This window comes from Colossoma macropomum, unplaced genomic scaffold (genome assembly GCF_904425465.1).
Source record: "Colossoma macropomum unplaced genomic scaffold, Colossoma_macropomum, whole genome shotgun sequence".
Taxonomy (NCBI): Eukaryota; Metazoa; Chordata; class Actinopteri; order Characiformes; family Serrasalmidae; genus Colossoma; species Colossoma macropomum.
Genome location: NW_023494795.1, coordinates 20,013,976 through 20,029,071, shown reverse-complemented (window position 1 = coordinate 20,029,071; position 15,096 = coordinate 20,013,976). Strand labels below are relative to the sequence as shown.

The following is a 15,096-nucleotide window of genomic DNA, read 5'->3' as shown; positions in this document are numbered from 1 at the left end:
TTCATTGTTTAGCCATAAACCAAAGATTAAAACACTTGACCGCTTGTTTTGGTCCCATCATAACACATTTTATTAAATGCACACAACAATGCAAACTTAAGAATATTTAAGTAGTTATACAGAATGAACAATAAAAACTTTTATTAAACTATCATCAAATAGACAGCATGCTTTTGGGTTTTAACATCAAATTCCACAAGTATGTAAGATGCACAATAATAAACAGGCATATTTTTGTGCTTTTTGTTCATTCCAAAAGGTTGACCTACTTAATACTTAAGCCATTCAGTAATGCAAATATCTAAAATAAGGCCTCCACTATCAATAATGCTTCACATAAAAAAACATTAACATGGTCCAGTGCTATAAGCAAACTTTTTAGATATTTTTTTTTAAACACAGAGTTAAAATGCATGAATTAATCCATAAGCAGCCCAAAGCAGCAACACACACAGCCTCTGGAAGGTCATAATAAGGAATGTTAACTGATGCCTCTTGTCTGGTTGGCTGGTTCGCTTCTGAATCTGCAGTTGTTTAATCTAGGTGCTTTAGTTGTTGGTCCATTGAGGCCAATTTCTCCAGTTCTTTTAACTGAGGGGAAAAAGAGAAAAAGAAAAATTACTAGCACGTTCATTTGATCATAGCAATTATAGCTTTTCTTAAAAGGTGAAACGCAAAGAACGTCTGGAAAATGCAGCCATTGTTTAAGAACAGAATGTCTCCCGTTTGCCATGTTTTTTCCTCAGTGCAACATCCATTGCAAAAGTCCCAAGTGGTGGGAAAGTGCCTGAAGCTATACAACAGTCCTGTCAGGATGAGAAATTATACTATAAGCCAGCTGTGGAGTCCAGCCATCTATCCTTGCCATTAAATCTTTGGAGAACCGGCCACACAGTATGATCGAGGGGCTGCACAGGTTGGCAGTGGGAGAAGGGATGATAACTCTAGTGTCATTTTAATAGGGATGGTTTGACACAAACCCCTCGCTGGGGAGCCGTTGACGCTGGGATATAATTAATGATTTTTGGTGCAGTCGGCACTGCAAGCTGTCCTGGAAAGGGAATGGCTTCCCACAGTGCTCTCGTTTTTCCTTGGATTTATCAGTTTCATACAAAGACTCACCCAGCACAGCTTCATGTCCCACTTTAAGCGGTAGTGCTTTGTTTACTCTGCTCTACCCTTTGAAGCTCTAAAGCACCCTTTGCAAAATTATTAATGATTTTGTCAAGTTTTTTTTTGCAGGCTCGCAAGGTGTTGATATCTAGGCCAAAGTTTATAAACATAGTTTTATACATTTGATAAATTCCGTACAAGTGGTAAAAGCCTGTATGGAGTCTGTTGACATATTCCTGCTGGAGGAATTCTGGGAAATTGTTTATATTCATAGTCATTTTATCCCATTTCGTTGTGGCTCAGTAATAGTAAAAAAAGGAAAAGAAAAACTTATCTAAAAACTTATCTAAACTTAACTTATTAATGTAAGTTACTATTATTCCATTGATTATGGAAATATTCGCACAATGAAAGGGGCAACTAGTGTTTTCAGTTCATATGAAAAAAATGACAAAAATGATGACACAAGGGATTGTCCCTTCAGCAAAGTTGATTGATTTTGGGTGAGTCACTTATAAAATATGTGCTTACCTCATCTGGAGTAAGAGCCCTCTGATGTGGTCCAGCCTTTTCTCCCTCAGATGAATCTTTTTCAGACAGGAGACCCCGCTTGTATCGGATGGTGTTGGCAAGCTCCTCTAGTTTCTGTGAAGGATGCACACCTGCCAATCCCTCATTTTCCTCGGAATTCCGCTTGTACCAGGCTGGATGATAGTAGCCTCGATAAATCCAGGGATTGCGCTTCCCATAAACTTCACCCTGTTTCAACAGACGCTCCTCCAACTCATTCTTCTTCTTAGTCAGGTATCTCAGTGCTGCCTCCTTCTCTTGCTTCTCCTCTTCTGAAGCAGTGTGGTGCCTTTTCTCCTCCTCTTGGCTGGGCAAATGGTGTTTGTTTTCGCTTATCTCACGAGCAATTAGCTCCTCCTCTTCTTCTTCAGGTGAATGGTGCTTGAGGGTCTCTTCCAGTGGGTCGTAGAGATGGTGCCTTTTCTCATCTTTGTTTGTCTCATCTTCATTCCCACCACGCTCGTGGTAGTGCTTACTGTGGTGGATCCTTTTTTCCCTATCTTCACTCTCTTCAGTGTCCTCATATCTCTTCTCAGGTGGCTGCTCATCAGAATCCTCCTCAGATGATTCTCCACTACGTTTGTGATATCTTTGGTGTTGGAACCAGTGACTGGGCCACCAGGCCCTCTTCTCTCTCTCCTCACTTTCCATGTCTTCGGACTCTTCTTCAGAAGCATCACCATCTCTTTTGTGATGTCTCCGCTGGTGGTGTTTATCAGGCCTCCAGTGTCGTTTAGCCCTCTCTTCTTCTTCTTCTTCCACTGATTGCTCCGACCTCTTCTCTTGAGAGCTCAGTCCGGCAAGATCTTCATCCGATGAGTCATCGTCCCGCTTGTGGTGCAGCTTTTTGTGATGGTACCTGTGAGAAGGCTTCCAGATTCGTTTCTCTCTCTCTTCACTCTCCTCATCTTCCTCGTGATGCCTTTTGTGGTTAAAACTTGGGAACTCTTCCTGGCTTCGGTCGTAGTCCGGTTCATCGCGCTTTTCCTTGCTTGTTAGGAGATGGTGCCTTTTTTGCTCGTAGGCTGGAAATTCTTCTTGGCTTCGCTCCTCATCTTCATCCTCGCGTTTCTCTTTGGTGTAGAGAAAGTGGTGCCTCTTTTGAGGGAATTCCTCTTGGCTCCTCTCATCTTCTGGGTCTTCACGTTTTTCCTTGCTTGTTAGAAGATGGTATCTTTTGTAATAATTTGGGAATTCCTCCTGGCTCCGTTCCTCATCCGTGTCCTCGCGTTTTTCCTCCTTTGTCTTGAGAAGCTCATCAATGGCTTCCTCTGCCCTGTCATCATGTCTCTTCTCCTCTTGCTCTGGAGGCAGAACATCTTCCTCACCTTTTTTCACAGGTGAAGAGTGAGTGGAACCTGTATGAAGATCCAGAATAATGAGTACTATGTACAGTCTATTCAGACCTGTACTGTATGCATAAAGTTCCAAACTTACGATTAAAAAAACATGCAACAACTTCTTTAGTCTCCTAAGATTCCATTTTTAGAGAACGCAGCAAACTATCAAGATGAAACAACGTAAGAGTTACTTGCCTGCCTTAAGAATTTCTTTACATTCCGGTTGCAGTGGAGTGGCATCTTGTTTGGACAGTGCCTTAGAAATGATCTGGACCAAACAGTGGGTGAGCTAAAATGAAAGGTGGATATTTTATTATTTTAGGGAAATGCTTTTGTCTTTAGTGTTCGGATATTATATTAACAGAGACAATTTGAGGCATACCAGGTTTTCCCTTCTACCATCTTGTCCAACTGGCAATGACTTGTTGTCTGTGATTTTCAACAAAGAGTTTGTTAGAGTGAGTTAGAGTTCAAGATTAGTTTCAGCAAGATTCACTGGTTTAGTAACGTGCTATAATGACCACATTTGCAGAACTCGCAATCAGGAAATCAGCCTTTAGAGAAGAACAAAGTAGCCGCTTCACTGCTGAATGTGTAAAGCAGGGGTGTCACCTTATCTGCAGAGGGCCGGTGTGGCTGCAGGTATTCACTCCAACAAAGCAGGAGGTCAACTGATGAAATGTTTAAAGACTAACACCAACTGAATAAACAAATAGAATCAGGTGTGCTTCAGCTTGTTTGGATTGAAAAACCTGCAGCCACACTGGCCCTTTGCTAAAATTGGACACCCCTGGTGTAAAGGGTCAAGATATGGTCAGAAAATACATACAAAAATACTGTAAGGACCAGCAGCACATGCTATAACTGTTATTTTGCCTGTTGATGATAATGCAGAATATCGCTGTCCAAAGAAAAACATGTCTCCATTTTTGCTGATTTTTAGTTTTCTGCATCATCTGAACACAGCAGCTGCCCCTGCTGTTTAAAATTTAATAATGAATGGACCAACAGAAATGCTCCAAAATAGCTTGGACTAAAATCTCTTTACATTAACTTACATTAAAAGTAAATAACATTTTGCCTTCTCCTGTATATGTGTATATATATATATATATATATATATATATATATATATATATATATATATATATATATATATATAAAATACACATAATATACAGGATTTATATATAATGATAGCTTTACAGGAGAAGGAAACAACATACTTTACCTTTAATGTAAGTCAATGGAACCAAACTTTTTCTTTTGGTCCATTCTTCATTAAATTTACACACAATGTAAAGGGCAACAGACATTTTCAAACTATGTCAGACACTGAAAAACAACAAAAAATGGAGATACAATGTTTTGGTCTGACAGCAGCAATGTATACATATATCGTTGCTGTCCAAAGAAAACTCTGGATCTCCATTTATGTTGATTTTTATTTTTCTACATCACTTCAACACACCAGCTGTCCTTTTTATGTTGTGTAAAATCTTATGATGAATGGACCAATATAAATGCTCTAAAATCACTTGGAATAAAATATCTTTACATTGACTTACACCCAACCCTAACTAGACTGACTTACACTGAAAGGTAAGAATTGTCTTCTTCTGTGAAGTTACTGTTTTGGAGATACTTGTTTTTCTTTGGACAGCGACGATATATACAGTAACGTGTTATAACGACCACATCTGCATAACTCACAATGAGGGAATCAGCATCACTGCTGAGTTGTCTATAGGATATAAAAATATAGATATATATCCTAGATATAGATATATATATATAGACATAAATATAGGTATAGATATACTATAACCGCAACGCGAACCAAACGGCTTTAGAAATGACTGGGTTTCGCACTGCTTCAAAGTGTCGTGCCGCTGACCATGGTGCTGAAATTTGCGCTATCGCCTGTGTAGTAGTGAAATGAAAAAAGGAAAAATCCACTCACTCACCTGCAAAAAGGGACAGAGACACAACGAGAAGACACAAGAACTTCATGACGATGTAAATTGTGCCAAAGGAAGACTCTTCTACCCGAAACGGGGAGAAACAACAACAAAGCGCTGCTCTTCTCCCACTGAGCGAGCGCCTTGTTGCACCTCTGCGCGCTCGCTGCGTCTGTTTTGAGGGCAGAAGAAGAATGAAGTGATCGTGGGCTGCACCGCCAAGACTTGCGTCATGTCCCAAGTGAAGCGCTGGTTAGAGCCCGTTTTGTACAGGAAACAATGGTAATGAAAAAACCGTAACTATTTAATATTCATGAGCTTTTGCTTCCAATGAAAACGAAGTGTCAAAGCACATTGATCGTTCGGTTGTTGAGTATGTCGAGGCGTCCGTTTAAAAGAAGAGACGTGACATTTCAACGTTTAATGAATGAGGGGTTTGTCGGATCCTACAGATTTGCCATTACTCTGAAACAATAGAGCTGTGGTGCCTTTTCAAGTTTCATGACTTTCATGACAGCAAGACAGCTAAACTAAATGGGTCATTGTAGTGCAGTGGTGGTAACATGAAAGATCTAAGATGTGAAAGTGTTTTATGTCTCTTCTGCAGCACTTCTCTTACACGCTCTGCAGATTCTCGGCTTTTATATTCATCAGTTGTCTCTTATGTAATAACTTTTTCCCCATGTGGGTTCAGCATGACAAGAAACAGAAGAAATATGAAGACAAGACTGCATTCTGTGTCGCCCTGGGGAGCCACTCGCAATGAACAGATTATAATTTCTGTTTCTCTTTGTGCAAACCTCGGTTCCAAAAAGTTGGGACTGTATGTGAAATGCTAATAAAAGTCAGAGGGCAGTGGTTTGTAATCCTCTTTGACCTGTATTAAATTGCAGGGCAAAAACACAATATTTGATGTTTTGTGGACTTTATTTGTGTAACTCTACCCTCATTTCAAATTCGATGCCTGCAACATGTTCCAAAAAAGCTGGGAAATGAGCATGTTTACCACTGTGTTACATCACCTTTCCTATTAATAACAATTAATAATCATTTGTGCACTGAAGATGCCAACATTTGCCAACATCAGTTGCACATTTTTTGCATGTATTCATTGTCGTATACTGTGCTTTGTTAAGTGCTACATTTTGAAATAAGCTTGGACATCTCTGAAAGAGACATCATTCAGAAGGCAGCATATGTTACTCTGTGTGTGAATATATCTTTCTGCGTTAATGGTGCCTTTACAGATCTGCAAGTTACCCAGGCTGTGATAGGCCCCAGTTTTTTAACTTTTCACTGGTAACGATCTAGATGGTCCATTTCTTCTTTGGTCTGGAGAGCACAACATCCATTATTTATATAAACATCAGAAATGTTGACTTCTCAGACCACAAAACACATTTCCACTATTCAAACCATTTCAGTTAAGCTTGCACCTAAAGAAATCTGCATAATTTCTGGACATTGTTGACATATGGTTTCTGCTGTGCATAGTACATATTACTTGCATTTGTGGTTGCAGCGACAAACAGTGTCTACTGAAAACGGTTTGGCAAAGTGTTCCTGAAACCAAGTGATGATATACATCACAAAAGCATGCCACTACATGCATGGAGAGGGTGAAATACCTAAAATTCTTTCAATTGCTTATTGAGGAACATTTTTCTTAAAAGGTTGGATTATTTATTGACAGTTTTTGGCTACATGTCAAGTCTCAATTGGTTCATAAAGCACCATGCTTTTCCTGAATGCTCCTTTTATACCCAAGCATTATTGAATCACCTGTTTGATGCATCTTTTCAATATTTCACAATGTTCCTAATCTTAAACTGCTCCTGTCCCAACATTTTTATAACTGAAAGGCACTGATTTCAGAATAAGCATGTATTTACAAAAAACAATGAAATTGATAAGGTAAATCATTAAATATGTTTGTACTGTTTTTGTTTAAATACAGATCAAAGTGGATCTTCAAATCACTGCTTTTTGTTTTTATTTGCATTTCATGTACTGTCCCAACTTTTTTGGAATTGTGTAGATATGTAAGACGTAGGCGATGTGTGTGGTGTGAATGGAACATGCCTGTGTCAGAATGTGTGAAGTCATGCTAAGCCCATCTTGGCTGTAGTCTTCTGTTCTTCAGTCCCACACTGTACAAACTCCAGATATTTCAGCCCACAATGGGATATGAATAGTTCATCTGATGCCCTGCGTGCATCAAGTGATTTCATAGTCTTGATGTTCATTCCACAGCTTTGAAACCAAGTGAAATACATTATATATCAGAAACTTTGCAGACACCTCATCCAATATTTCTTCTGAAATCAAGGGTATTAATAGGGGGTTTGTGCACTGTTGCTGCAGTAACAGCCTCTACTCTTCTGGGAAGGCTTTGTTGGAACATTGCTGTGAGGATTTGATTTGCATTTGGCCACAAGACCATTAGTGAGGTCAGGTACTGATGTTGAATGATCCATTCTGAATCACAAACACTTCTCCAGCTCATCCCAAAGATACTGGATGGTAATCCTTCACTTCAGAGAACTCAGTTCCACTGCTCCACAGCCCTGTTCTGGGGGGCCTAATATTCCTCTAGTTGACACTTGGCATTGAACATGGTAGCCTTAGGCTCGTGTCTGGCTGCTCCAGAGCATCTTATTCTATCAACAATGCCTTTATGGAGATTATACAATCTGTGTGTGTGCCATTGAAAGGTACTATTTAGAACCATTTCTAAAGATAAATAAATATACAGAAGGTATTTCAACATAGAGAGGAACTATTTACATGTTACACATTCTATACGTGACCACTGCCTTTACTAAAGTAGGCGTGTCTGGATACTTTTGGACATATATGTTGGCATGCATCCTAAAAATAAAGGTGCCAGAAAGGGTTGTGATGCCATAGAAGAACCTCTTTCAGTTCCCTCAAGCACCTTTCAATGGAAGGCTCTTCGAAGAACTGTTCATGTGAATGAGATGCATGAATCTCAAGAACCTTTTTAGAGTTAAAGAACATTGCATAATGTAAGAGTTCTGCACAAATTCAAGTTTTTTCCTAGAACTGTACAAGCTGAGATCCAAGCCATACTGTTTAATTGTGCCTTTCTGGTGAGTTTTGAGGTTATGCAGTTAATATTCATTTCACTTGCTGCTTCAGACACTGTGTTGTATAATTAATCCCTGTTACATAATTGCCAGAGGCTGTACTGGGTTATGAGGAACAATGCACTGGTGCAGCTGACTGTAAAAATGCTGTCTCTCCAGAATCATGACACAGAGCCCAGAGTTGCACATTTTGTAAACATATCTGTTGGTCATATTTAGACTAAGTTCATAGGTGTAGACTGTGTCGGAGGTGTATTGGTTGCTGTGGTAACATAGCAGCAGGTGGGCTAGTTTTACCCCAGCTGCAGCTTTTGAAGAAATATTTAAACTCAGCTGTTTGTCGTCTTGTGTAGAATTGCCTTATTGGTTAAATAGTAATCTGACACAAAATGCAGAATAATGTCAGCTCATGTTTGCTAAAATTGGTAACATATGCTCTGCATAATGCTGAATATAAATAAGCTACTCTGATGTGTGTCTGCATCTTATAATGCAGATATATGGTTTTCATTAAGCTGTGAAAGCATAACTTCCAAAAACATGTATGATGAATAGCACTTGCTGTGACCCATTTGCCCTATTAAATGTATGACTGCCCACTTCTGATGTCTGCTTTGGTCTGGCCTGGATCTGGGAGATTATTTAGTATACCCGGTGATCAACGCTACTGCCTGGCTCTGTTCTACACAGCTCTCCATCTTCAAAACTGGAATGCAATGAATTATACAGGTGTCATGTCTTCGATGCTTGGGTTTCGATTAATATTTCATCCAGTCATAAAGATGAGAGTTTTAGAACACCACCGTGTGTGAGCCTGAGTGTGTGTGTGTGTGTTAGAGAAGCCAACTGTACTTCGACTGGCTAACTAAAATGAGCAGGCTTTTGGCTTTCGAGGGGTCCCCAGGACATTGTATTGCGCGGTTGGCTTTAATCAAAGTCATTTGCATGCAGGAACAAAGGGATGAGCCACAGAACAGAGAAAAAGTGAATTCTCAGTAGTCTTTGGTCTTTGATCTTTGCTACAACATAAAACAGTACTAAGCCGGGGCAGACACATCATTTTTATAAATTACATCATTTTATACCACCTAGTCAGTTTCCAGTTACGTAGGCACCCTGTATATCCAGCAGTATCCAGACACCCTTTCTAATGAGTGCATTCAGTTACTTTGAGGTGCACACATTGCAGACACAAAACATTGCCAATAGAATCGAACACTATAGAGCAGCCACACATAATCCTAATGTCACCAAGCTGGTGAGCATTGGATCTGTGTTCTCTGAAGGGATGGAACTCTATCCAGTCTCTCTGGGATGAGTTGGAGTGCTGTTTGTGGTTTAAAGCTAATAATCCAACATCAGTACCAGGCCTAACCTCGCACTCACAGATTCCTTACACAATGCTATAAGAAAACCACTTTTGGTTCTCTAAGAACCCTTTCAGTGGGAGGTTCCTTGGAGATCCATTTCTGTAAATGAGGTGTGTGAATGTGAAGAACCTTTTTTAAAGTTTAAAGCACCACAAATAGCAACAATCCTCCTCTTGGAGACTTTTCCTGCAGAGTGCCAACCTTCTGCCTCACACCTTACCTAACACTCCAGCCTATGAGGGACTTCTGAAGAACCTAACTAGGTGGAGCAGGGTTGGCAGATTATGGTTCCACTCTGCAGGAGGGTGGATCTCCAGGACAATTGATGACCACAGTTTTAACCCTTTATGGGCCAGGGCTCGCAGGCAGGCCCAAACTTTTATTATACACATCTATACCCTAAGAATAACTCAGCCAGTTTGCATTGAAGTCTGTGTAGTTGCTGAATAATAAGCCTTAGTATGTAATAAGCCTGGGGTTTTAAGGGGTTAAAGGTTCTAGGATGAACATTTGTAAAGGAAAACTTTTCTTGTCTGCCACAGCACTTCTTCTTTCTGCAACTGAACATTTTTGCAACAATAGACAGTGGCCTGCCTTGTGAACCAGTAGGTTCTGAGGCTATAGCTCTGTGTGTTCTCTTGATTCTGAGTTGTGAACTGTTCAATAAATTCTCCAGGAAGCCTATTATATCATTGCACACTGCCTCTTTGGGGATGCCATGAATTCAAATATTGTCTCTGCAAGATTGGCCTTGATTGGTTAGCTTAGCCTTTATATCCGCTTTGTGAAGGCATTTAAGTAGCATTGCTGCTGCTTGGGGCATCATTTCTTCCTCATTAATCTGCTCTTCTGCTTTTTCTAGTCTGATATTTGTTCTACTCAGTTCTTGGATGATGTTAGTGAGTTGTTGCCTGTTGTCTTGTCTGAAGTCCCTGAGCTCGTTCAGTATACTTCACAGACTACCCGCTGCCTTGTTGTTCTTGGCCTGGAGAGCCGCTGTACTGTCGAATCTTCAATAATAGAAATGGCAGTTCTGTGTCTCATAACATCCCCTTTATTCACTATTCAGAAATGCCATTTGAAGTTACATTTGGTGTTTTGTTGAGGGTTGTATAATATCAGGAGAACTAACAATTAAGGTGCCATGCCGACTTCTGGGGAAGTAGAACCTAGAACCCTTAAATAGGGATTGAACCTTTACATTATGTGATATTTCCTAAACCTTTAAAAGGTTCAGACTCACACATTTCTTTTTTAAGCATAGTTATTTAAGAAACCAAAAGTTGTTCTTCAGTAGTTTCCTACAAATAACCTAGCATCTTTTTATGCGTGCAATAATGCTCTCACAGCTGAATGCAATCAACACCTTACAGCAATATTCTAGTTAGTGACTCCAACATCTAGTGTAAAAGCTTCCCAGAAGAAAGCAACATAAATTCCCTTTTAATACCCTTGATTTCAGAAGAAACCTTGGGTCAGCAGACATCTACAAACATGGAAATTTAGAGTGTGTTATAGAAAAATTGATGCTGCTGATTGAAAGTCTATGTGTCACAAAACATTCTATGATGTTTTGACACCTTATAATGTTTAATACTGTCCCACAAAGTTCAGAATGTGTGGGTAAACAACTTGCATATGTTGATTCCCTATCCTTTAATGAATTATTCAATGAAAAAATTCAGAAGTGGTCATGAAATTATGCTATTTCATTGCTGGGAGTTTGATTGGAACTGGGTTGTGGTTAGTTCCTCCCATAGGACTGCACCTCCAAATCCACAAAAAGTAGTTCACTGGCCACAGAATCATGCTTTTACAAGGACCATACCAGTCCTTTCACTTACACCCTACTGAAATCCTTTTTGAGGAGACATGGCTGCATATGAGTGCCAAAGAGTCTGAAGGATCTGGAGAGATTTTGTATGAAGGAACAGTCTTTGATCCCTTTATATGGGTTCCCCCTTTTCAACCAGCATTATAAGAGGATTTGTGCTGTTATTTTTTGAAAGGGACAGTGCACTAAGTGCTAGGCTTAATGCAAGGGTGCCAATAATTTTGAAACATACTTTTGAAAAAGTGGTTGAGATTGGATTTGTAAATGGATTTTTTTTCTTTGAACATTTTTCCCACTCTGAAAGGGTAGATCTCCCTCACATTTCCAGTATAAGATTCCATTTATAAAAAGTGATTTTTTAGCCCCTTTGTACTCATCTTTACAAGTGTTTGCTAAAAATTGCTTGTCTTTGACAGTAATCATGGAGGACGCTGTGTGTGAAAGAGTAGACACTATTTCTATTCAATTTGACACTCAAAAACACCCCGAACAGAAATGTTGAAAGTGTCCTTTAGTCGTTTATTCTTAGAGAAGAAGATGCTGACCATCTAATGAACAGCCTGTTCTGTGCAAGTTTGTGGTAGTTGCCATGGCAGCCTTGAAGCTGGGATGGACTTTTTTTCATAGTTGTTTTAATAAAAGAGTAAGTGTGAAAAACTATACTTAACAATGACTATTTTCACTGTTTCACTAACATTCTTACTGTTTACTGTAGTATAACAATACAGAGACCAGCCTTCATTTACCTAATTTCCAGGTAAAACATCCATAATAAAGGCCCACAAAGTCACATTTTTAACACACAGGCCTCAACAACTAAATATGATTTTTTAAATATATTTACTGTGTACATTCTTTTTGAGGGCACTGCCTTCAGTTTCTCAAAGAAGGAGTCTTAGGAGATTTTCTGCTTCTTACTATCCAAGTATTCCCAAACACATTCAGTGATGTTAAGATCTGGACACTGAGGTGGTCAGTCCATTGTTCTGAGAACACCAGCTTTTCCATTTGACCTGCAAATATTCTTTTTTGTTTGTTTCCTTTTCTCAGTACCAATGTTTTGACAGCTACACATCCTTTCAGACTCATAGCATTGCCTTCTCACAGTGAAAGGATGGACATCAGATCTAAAGCAAGAGTGAAGCTTGACTTTCTCCTCTCTCTCAAAGATGAAAGCTTTAAGTGCTGTTTATCTGATGGTCACAGCTTAGGTGGTCTACCAGGAATGGTGCAGTTGTTAAGTCCCTTTTTCTCTACTTTTTAGCCTACTTTTTGGAAACTTCTATTATTTCACTTATCTTCCTTTAACTTTAAACTTCATTGTGCAAGTCGGATATCTGAACTGTATCCTTAGAAATATCTCCAAAAGAATAACTTGTGCTGCTTTGATTGGAAATTAAATAAATGAAGGGTGTTCTCTGATTTTTGCGCAGTACTGTGGTATTGCTTTTATCTATTATCAAACTGCTGTGCAAATTTCTTTCAAACCCTCTGAACCTCTCGGTAAAGTTTACAGACCTTGATCCTGGGTTTTGTCACATAGCTGTAGACAGGTCTATTGTTCCTGTTCATTCTACCTGTGTGGTGCTTTTGGTTCAAATTAGCACAATAAAACATGGTTTAATTCTGCTGATTTAAATGAACTGCTGAAATTATTTAGAGCTATAATTGTCTGTGCCCGGTTGTTTTGAGGTGTTTTTGTGTACTCTTTGTACATAAAGCTCTTTTGATTGGAGACAGTAGAGAGGGGTGGGCACTGCCTGTTGTCACGGTCACAAACACTTTTCCAGGTGTTCAGTGAAAGCAGTCTGCTAACTTATGCATTCAGGGCTAAGAAAGGCCACAACACATTGTGTGTGGCTTTTTCATGTAGGTGGGTCTGTGTTGTACCTCAGCTTTCCTGCCTTCAATCCCTCTCTTTAAAATAAAGGTGCCGAGTTCTTTGGAGCAATGCCATAGACTACTTTTGGTTCCCTAAAGAACCTGTACTTACAGTAAGTGAGAAGGATGTATGTGAAGAACACTTTAAAGCTTTAAGATCTTCCAAGTCATGTAAAGGTTTAATACGAATTTTAGAGGAATTCCACTGATTTTTCAATTCAATAATTGCGGTATGAATAAAATCATTGAGTGTTTTGATGTGCTTTGATGTGCATTGATGTGCAACTCACCAAGCTCAGATTTCTTTACAGTGGTAATGATAGGAACCAGGTGTCACCCTGTATCACCCTGCTTGTACCTCTCTGCCATGAATGGATTTTAAAAAATACATTTCAGGCCAAAATGTTATCTAAAAACCATCATAAATCAAAGTCTCAGGCACAAGCCAGCATTTCTGTAATCATTTCATATAATAACTTTCTGTTAGGTAGCTTTCAGAGACATTAAACACTTCAGATGTCTGGTCCCCATCACCAACAGTGAGATAAATTCTAACTCAATAAGTTTCTCTAGAGCATTTCATATCAAATCACCCTGAATGACTACTTACTTCTAACAGTTTAATAAAAAAAATCAGTGGAATTCCCCCTTAATTTTTTTCCTAGAACCACAAATTCAAGCAAAAGAACCTTTGTTTTTTAAGAGTACAGTGGGAATCTGCCACCCAGCTTTCTTTAACACTAAAGTGTAACTTACTGATACACCCACCACAACACAGAGCTCACGAATGACAGCCCTTAATTAATTAGTCCACTGCCTTTGCAGAGTGAACTGTGGGCAGTGTTCAAATCTGATTAAAGTTCTTTTTAATCCCCCCAAACCATCTAAACAACCACTATGTATGAAATACTGCTAGAGTTCTGCTCACTAAAATTATTATATGCACATTTCATACACAACTGTGATAAATGTATGCATGCTCTGTTCGTCCACTGTAAGACGAATCATCCAAGCGTGTGATCTGTTTTTTTCCCCCAGTTTTTCCAGCAGCATTTTCATTACAAGAGCCCAGGAGAGGGGGATGAAAACTCAGAGAAAGTGTGTTAGAATGAAAGCGTCTGGAGAACACTGCACGGATATTCACACAGCAGAAATTCTCTCTATTCCTCTCTGCAAAGGCTGACTTCAATAATGCATCTAAGCCACTGAGACAAACAGCTGTAAGCCTGGTGCAGTGGCTGTCACACTCAGACCTGCTTGCTAAGCGTGAGAGAGCAGCAATCTGCCTGAGTACTCTCCGTTACGAGGCGTGTTACACAGGAGCTGACATCTGTCTTTCAGTGGTGACAGGGAGAGAGAGAGAGACAACATGTTAAAGGACTGTGAATATCATTACAGATACAGTACAGCTACAGCAGCATTGTCATGAGTAAGCAGTAATCGCTGGCCTGCTGCTGTCCACATGACGCAGTTTGTCAAGACAGTAGAACAGAAGTAACTTCCAGTTTTGCTCAACCAAGAAAGATATCTTCCAAATTCATGGACATTTGTAATGTCTCACTACTCATTACTGTAATATTCAATAGTCTGCACAATTACACAGAAGCCTCAACTAAATATAATGGCAAATGTTTCAGTATGTGGTGTGTTCACTCTTTGCCTTTATTACAGCTTTCATTCTTTTCAGTAAGAAATCTGCAGGGATATTGTTCCACACCTCCGAAGTTCAGTCTTAGAAGATGGTTGTATTTTCTGCTTCTCATGATCCAGATAATCCCAAACACATGCAATGATGTTGAGGTCTGGAATCTGGGATGCCCATTCTATTATTCAGTTAACACTTTGTGTCTGTCCTCCTTGCTCAGTAAGGGCTTCTTGACAGCTACACATCCTTTCAAATCCATAGTGTGGAGCCAT

At 39.5% G+C, this 15,096-nt stretch overlaps 1 protein-coding gene across 1 annotated transcript; it reads right to left on the bottom strand.

The window, feature by feature from the left end:
* Nucleotides 1-46: 46 nt before the first annotated feature.
* Nucleotides 47-5,227, bottom strand: chgb (chromogranin B). The gene is made up of 5 exons (XM_036581769.1): nucleotides 4,991-5,227; nucleotides 3,406-3,452; nucleotides 3,219-3,312; nucleotides 1,645-3,041; nucleotides 47-591 (listed from the first exon to the last, which is right to left on the bottom strand). The coding sequence occupies exons 1-5, from the start codon at nucleotides 5,034-5,036 to the stop codon at nucleotides 535-537; spliced, it is 1,641 nt and encodes a 546-aa protein (XP_036437662.1). The 5' UTR covers nucleotides 5,037-5,227; the 3' UTR covers nucleotides 47-534.
* Between the last annotated feature and the right edge of the window lie 9,869 nt (nucleotides 5,228-15,096).